The 7,235-nt window shown below is 38.2% G+C and overlaps 1 protein-coding gene across 1 annotated transcript; it reads right to left on the bottom strand.

Moving 5' to 3' along the window:
• Positions 1 to 703: 703 nt before the first annotated feature.
• Positions 704 to 6,245, bottom strand: LOC149830714 (uncharacterized). The gene is made up of 10 exons (XM_090016725.1): positions 6,001 to 6,245; positions 5,031 to 5,287; positions 4,735 to 4,939; positions 4,286 to 4,376; positions 4,073 to 4,218; positions 3,742 to 3,985; positions 3,467 to 3,571; positions 1,854 to 2,036; positions 1,508 to 1,712; positions 704 to 1,398 (listed from the first exon to the last, which is right to left on the bottom strand). The coding sequence occupies exons 2-10, from the start codon at positions 5,248 to 5,250 to the stop codon at positions 914 to 916; spliced, it is 1,884 nt and encodes a 627-aa protein (XP_089872851.1). The 5' UTR covers positions 5,251 to 5,287; positions 6,001 to 6,245; the 3' UTR covers positions 704 to 913.
• Between the last annotated feature and the right edge of the window lie 990 nt (positions 6,246 to 7,235).

Genomic DNA, 7,235 nt, shown 5'->3' with positions numbered 1-7,235 from the left:
CTGGTTTCATGATATAATTTGGATGTATACATATAAATTTATTACTCGGGTCACTTTAATTACTTTAGATTATATGGGTTTTTTGGATTCAAACCCTGCATAAGTTAAAGGAATGAAACAGTAATTGGGTTCTATTTTGATATTAAAATCATTTTTTCAAAGAGGTGGAACATTAATTTGTCACCAAAGTTAATGCAGTTTGGAAATTGGAATGCCTTTGTTTTTTCAACATGTTAAAATAGCCTCATATCAAAGGATCCAAAAAGGTAAGGGTTTCTCTCCTATAAAGAGGGTCCACCATCCTTTTTCACCTTGTACAGCTGTGTGCCCTCTTTGAAAAGGCACGTGAATGCCTCTACGAGCATTTCAGAAAAAAGGAAACTAGTTAAAAGACCATAATGCCCTCTTCTTTTTTCTTTTGTTTTTTTTTACTGGAAGGATTGTCCATGGATTCGTGTTTGACCGTGTCTGATACGGTCAAACTCGTGTCAGGAGTGTATTGTAACGCTAAGTCTGGTTCATCATGAACTTGAGCCTAGCTCAAGACAAGCGGCCCTTGTTCAAGCTCGGCTGGTGAGCTCATAGGGTATGAGCTTAACATAAGTCTAGCTTATCATGGCCAGCTTGGTTCGTTTACCAGCCCAAACCACACAAACCAATGAACTTGACCCAACTTGCACTCATTTTGTACTTCTAGCAGAAGTTTTGGAGTTCATGAACATATCCTGAAAGGATGCTTAATTTTGTCCTAATTGTCTTATAAATGGGATAAACACAGACACAGTGTTCAAATTCAAAAAATTACAAGAGCCCATGAACAATATTGTGCTCATAGATGTTGGCTAAGCCTTGATACTGACCATGAATCATGCTCTTAATTCCTATTTTGAAATCAAGCAAAGCTTTTATCTACCTAGCCTGCCGCTGGAGATGTTGTCAAGCCAAAGCCAAATGGGAAAAGTGGGTCATAATGATTGTCACCAACATTCATTGGGAGCTGATCAACACTCTTGAACCAGGTCCGGGGCAGCTTGCCTGTGAAACCATAGCCACCGAACAGGACATCTGCAATGCCTTGGCCTTCAGTTCCCGGCAACCACGCAGCAACCAACACATCAATTTGCGATAAGTATGGCTCGATGACTACAGGCCTGCCTGAGATGATGACCACTACACATTTGACTGACCCGCAAACCTTTTGGATCACAGAAGGACCAGGCTCAAGGATGGTCAAGTTCTTGCTGTCACCAAGTGATTCTGCATAAGGAACCTCTCCAACAACCACAATGGCATAGGAGAATCCATTCTTCTTGACAAAGTCACCATCTGGGTTCTCTTCATACACCACATTGGTATGAGGGCTAACTGTGGATTTCACTGCACTAAGAATGGTTGTTCCTATAGAGAAGAGTAAAACTTCAGTTCACAGGGTATATATGTGTATGAAGAGATCAATTAAAGGATGCAGAAGACATGAAAATATATAATTACTGGGACATGTACGTACCTCTGGTGGCATTATTTCCAGTTACACCTTGCCACTGAATTGTCCATCCACCACATTGGTAGCCCAGGTTATGGGCGTGGGTTCCCGCAACAAGGATCTTAGAAGCCTTCTTGTCAAGTGGAAATAGGGGCTTGTCACCTGGCTTTCCATTCTTAAGTAAAACAAGTGATTTCCTGACTGCTTCCCTAGCCAATTCTCTGTGAGCCTGTCAACAAAAACATTTTCTATTAAATCCTGCTGGGGGGGCAGCAGCGATGAAGTGATATGTAGTACCTCCTAGGAGTAAATATCATAATTTCACAACCCTAACATTTGATCATCTGGAGTCATATGAATAGATAAATACCTGGCTACCAAGTTCATTGACCAGACTGTAATTGGCATACGGATTTTCGAAAAGGCCCATAGTGAACTTCACTCTCAAGATCCTGTAAACTGCATCGTCAATTCTGCTCATTGGGATTGCTTTAGTTTTAACTAGGTAGGTTAGGTCATCAATGAATGCTTTGTAGCCCCATGGAACCATTACCTGCAGATAGAAAATTAAGATGAACCACATATAGTGAAGCAAATGTGACAAACATATTCAGCTGTCAGACATCTGATCCTTTGAAAGTGCATAGATCATAAGTCATAACCAATCAATCTGGTAGAAAATAATTCTTTATAAACTGCTCAGATTTTATGTGACATTTGATGTACAAGGAGACTCCACAGAGAACATGGTTATCAGAATGACCTTCAGGACATTCATATTTCATCACATTTGATGTGCAAGGGACCCCCTAGAGAACAGGCTTATCAGAATGACCTTATGTCAAGAATACCTTTTATCAGCAATGATAGATAAACATATCTAACCATATGGAAACACTGTAACCTTGCATGCTGCTTATTTTGATTAATAAAGATTTATTGTTACCTTTAATGGTGCAGATTTATTTGACTTGATTTTCTGCAATATGTTATATCAGAAACACTAATGTGATGCAATTGTTGGTATGGACGTTTGTGCTTGTATTTGTTCACATATTGTTGCTATTGGCCAGTGAAGATGGATAAAAAGAGCATTCTAATTTTGAAACCTTAATTCGTGGAGGTATTACCTTTCATTGACCTATTGTTATATGGCTACACTTGTTATGTGATCTAAAAAATGTATAGGCAGATACATTAAAATCACCTGTTCTTGTAAAGAAAAAGTAGGTGATAGACAATCATATTCGGGTTAATTGAGGGAATCTTGGTAGTAATCTAACTCATGTGGAGACATGATGACTTTGTCAAATTCATAGTATTTAGCATGTGCAATAAGATGCTGGTGGCTTGAAACCCCACTGTTGGCTGCTCCGTTAGTAGGCCATGGGGGATCAACTTGTATCATAGGTTACCCACGATATCATAGGTGCACAGCTAAACTCATGATTGATTCATGTTGTCTAAGACCTGTACTAGGACTTCATGACTCAACAGTTCATGCTCAGATTCAGTATTCAATTTTGGCATCAATGTCAACTTTATTTGGAGTCCATTTGGTTTCATCTGAGCTGACCTCCTACAACTTCATGGAAAATTTTATCATGTCTATTCTATAAGTACTAGAATAAAGACAAGGACCTAATCTGACCCAACAAATTTCTACATAGTTCATGTAGCATTATTAGTCATTGTTTGAATCGTAAGTTCAAACGATATCAATCTGCATTTCTTTATTTAATAATTTTATTTTAAATATATCTAATACGGCTTTTGGATGCATGAAATCGGACCCATAAATATGTTTCAACCCCAATCAGTACGGATCATGATGCCTTGGTATAAATGGTAGCATAACATAATAATAGCTTTTCATAAACGTCAAATATGCTAATGCATTAGTATAGCATATGGGACAGACTAGAATAGGCTTATCATGACGACTAATTAAACAACATTAATAAAGGAAGAAGCACATCTAACCATGTCAATGCCAGCATGAATTCCAGCATGAACAGAATCTGTGTAATTTGCATCCAGTGAGGTGTTGATCCTGTCAATACCCTGCCAATCTGAAATGACAAAACCCTGAAACAGAATCATATGGCATCAAATCAGTAAACTAATTCTACAAGCTGGATTGATATAAATCAGTTTAAACTCTAAAATACTTGACGAATACATGCCTAAATGAGAAAATATGACTGACTTATACATGCAGTAGGATGAATGATGTTGCAGGACATTGATAAACATACCCTAAATTTCAGTGTGTTCTTGAGGTAATTAGTAACCAAATCATGATTTGCGTGCATTTTCTTCCCATTCCAACTTGAATAAGAGAGCATGACAGTTGAGACACCTTTGTAGATAGCACCATAATAAGGAGCCATGTGGATTTTAAGTAAGGCATGATGGTCGACGATGGTGTTGCCCTCGTTGATTCCACGATGTGTTCCACCATCGCCCACATAGTGCTTAGCACAGGATGCTACGTGGTGACTGCATAGAACAGGCATATGAAAAATAATTATTTCAAAGCACTGATATAAATTAGTATTGAATTGCAGAAGGTTGTTGGTCACCCACTCTCCATCTACAAAGGGGACACCCTTCCTTGAGTTTAAGGGCAATTCACCCTGTAAACCAGGAATGATATCAGTCATAGCTTTAACAAGTTCAGGATCCTCACTGAAGCTCTCATAGCAGCGGCCCCATCTTGGGTCCCTACAAACCTGTTTATGAATACAACTTCGGGGTCAAATATGTTATATTTACATGATCAATAATATGTATCCTTACCGCAAGGCAGGGTGCAAAAATGTAAGGAATGCCAGTAGCTCTAACTTCTAGAGCAGTTGCCTCACCAATCCTCTTCACAAGCTCAGAATCCCTACATCCAAAACATCAATATATATACATAAGGAACACAAACATGTTCTGGATTATTGATTTTGGCCATGATGAATTGGACAAAAAGACAACCTGAAACTGAGAACATATTACATATATATGTATGTAGTCAACAAATCTAATGACAGTTTGTAGGGACAACCTCAAACTTAGATTGATTACATGGTTGGGAAGTAACTAATCTAATGACAGTACACCCATTGCCTACATCTATGAAGTAGTCAACAAATCCTAACATCAGAAACAAGCTTCAAGAATTCTTACCAACTAAAAGAACAAAAATACTGAAACTTCAGAGGAATTAAAAGAAGGCTCTTAAGTTTGAATTGATTACTTGCCTGGTAGCTCCAAGACCAATGTTGTGAGGGAATATGGTAGCATTATAAACATTGTTATGCCCATGAACAGCATCAATACCAAAAATCATTGGGATTTGGAGACGAGTAGACATTGCCCCTTTCTGAAACCCATTCACCATATCAACCCAATCCTGTGCAGTAGCTTGAGGGTGAGGCATGCTTCCAACTGCATTCAACAAACTGCCTGTCCAATTCCTTAATACTTAGTATTCTTAGCTTTACATAACAATAAGAATGAGCTGAAAATTAAGCTCTTTTAACAGAAGTAAATGTACCTATGAAGTATTTTTTAACATCATCTGGGGTTGCAAGTAAGCGGTCAACTTGTGTCATCTGTCCAATCTTTTCTGCTAGAGTCATCCGTTTCATCAAGTTCTTGATCCTAATATTCAGTCGCTCCTTTGGATCCTTGTATCTAGCATCGCTTGCTTCTCCAAATGACATGCATCCCAGTAACAATAAAATGCCCTGAATATAAACTTGAAAGCGCGCCATCTATTGATCCGGTGATTATAATCCTATGTCCTCGAACCTGGATAGAAATTTTTCAATATATAAGCAATTTCATCAAAATTTAAGCTGGGATTATCCTACTTTTTTTATAAGTAGGTGCATCCCAGCACCGACTATAGCCACAAAAGAGGAAGAATGGTAGGAGCTTTTCAAGTCTAACAATAAAGGGTAGAATGGAGATGTTAATCAGGAAACGGAGATGTTAATCAGCGATTCAAACTTGCTACTAATAAGCAGCCAGCAGAAGGACGAGAAATTAAACTCTGATAAAAGTCTTTTAGGAAATTAAAATAAACAAACAAAGTTGGAATAAAATAATAAAAGTAGAAAATCACGCTCACATACTAGTATGCACAATGTAACGAAGAATTTTTCCAAGAAAATCCCATCAACAGCCGTTTGCAGAGAGAGAGAGAGAGGAGTTTTCAGCTTGGCTGAACATTCAAGATCAAATGATGAAAACACGAGGCCTAAGACAGAGAAACGAAGAAGGGGTACACTAAAAAAAGAAAAAAAAAGATAATAAATGCCCAATAATAAGACAAAATAAACCACATGCTACTCTGTTTTTTTCCTTCATGTCACTATGGTTACTTAATATAATTTGGAAAAAACAAAAGATAATAGAATAATAATAACAGGACAGCCATGAATTTCAAGCAAACACAGAAATTACAGGCTCAGAAAAGTAATCAAAACCAAAATCTACAAAGGAACAGCCAAATATCTTACTCTCGTGAGCCAACAAAAATGATCTTGAAAACCTGAAAAATAAAATCCCACCACCAATTGGCTAAAAAAACTACAGGCGAACAGAAAAACTCAAATCTTGTGCAGGAGTTTTTTTTCCCATTGCCAGCATATCAGGAAAACTGGGACAAGATATTTCATTCTATATCATAACGCTATATTTCAACTTGAAATTTATCGCAGTTTTTTGGGATACGTGGGTGCATAAAAAACAGAGCAAAAAACCCAGAAATCGTAAAATAATAAGTGGCAGACAATGACAACAAAGAAAGTCAATGGCGTTGGGAAAGATCGTGTGAGCCTAAACACGTTAAAACATTATATGTTCGGGCCCAATTTGGGTTGTGCGTTGTGCCTGCAAGGATGAAATTAGATAAATACTTTTAATTATATACAAATCAGGTTATGATCTCAAAATCTTATATAATGGCTCTTCTTAGAGGCTTATAATCATCTAGAGAACGTTTAAAGAAATACAGAGGTTTTAGAAAATCATACCCATCAAAGTACCCTTTCATATCAAGTTTTAGTTTTGTTTTTTAGGAGGAGAACATGTTTGACGATCCTTTTAGTTTTCGATGAATTTACAAATCCAACAATTAGTGTCAGAACTATTATTCTCATTGAATCGTTGAAAAAACATGATTTTTTATATATTTTTATAATTTTCCTATTTTTTCGATGATGATCCATCGTAATCGTCGGATCATCATTGGGCAACATGAGGTTTTTACCCCCATTGATCTTGCCGGACGGGGAGGACCGTTCGGCCCTCTTCCATTGCCTGTTGATCAAGCGAAAGGGTCGTTCGGCCCTTTCTCGATTTCTCTCATCGTCGGACTATAGGCAAGGGATATCGGTCGAACAACTGTCAACAGATACATCACCTCATTTTTTTCTCTGGCATTCGAGAGTAGGTTTTGCCCAGTCGAATCGACGGATGGGCATAGTTTTTATTTGCTCAGATCACTGGACGATTAGGGTCAATGCCCATTCAGATTTGCCAAACAGATGATCTGCCATTGTGTTCACCTGATGCAGAGGGTCACAACATGCCTAACGAATATAGGTGGTGGTCTGGGCATACGACTCGCCCCAGCCACCGTCGGTGATTGTACAGAACCGGTCGTGACCAAAGAAGATACACGGGGCATCTGTCTCACCCCAGTCACCATCGCTAGGTGCTTTCAGGCTGGCGATAGCCGAGTTTTCTCTTT

Source organism: Nuphar pumila, chromosome 8, assembly GCF_984573655.1.
Source record: "Nuphar pumila chromosome 8, dmNupPumi1.hap1.1, whole genome shotgun sequence".
In the NCBI taxonomy this organism is placed as follows: domain Eukaryota; kingdom Viridiplantae; phylum Streptophyta; class Magnoliopsida; order Nymphaeales; family Nymphaeaceae; genus Nuphar; species Nuphar pumila.
This window is presented reverse-complemented; position numbering and strand designations above follow the sequence as displayed.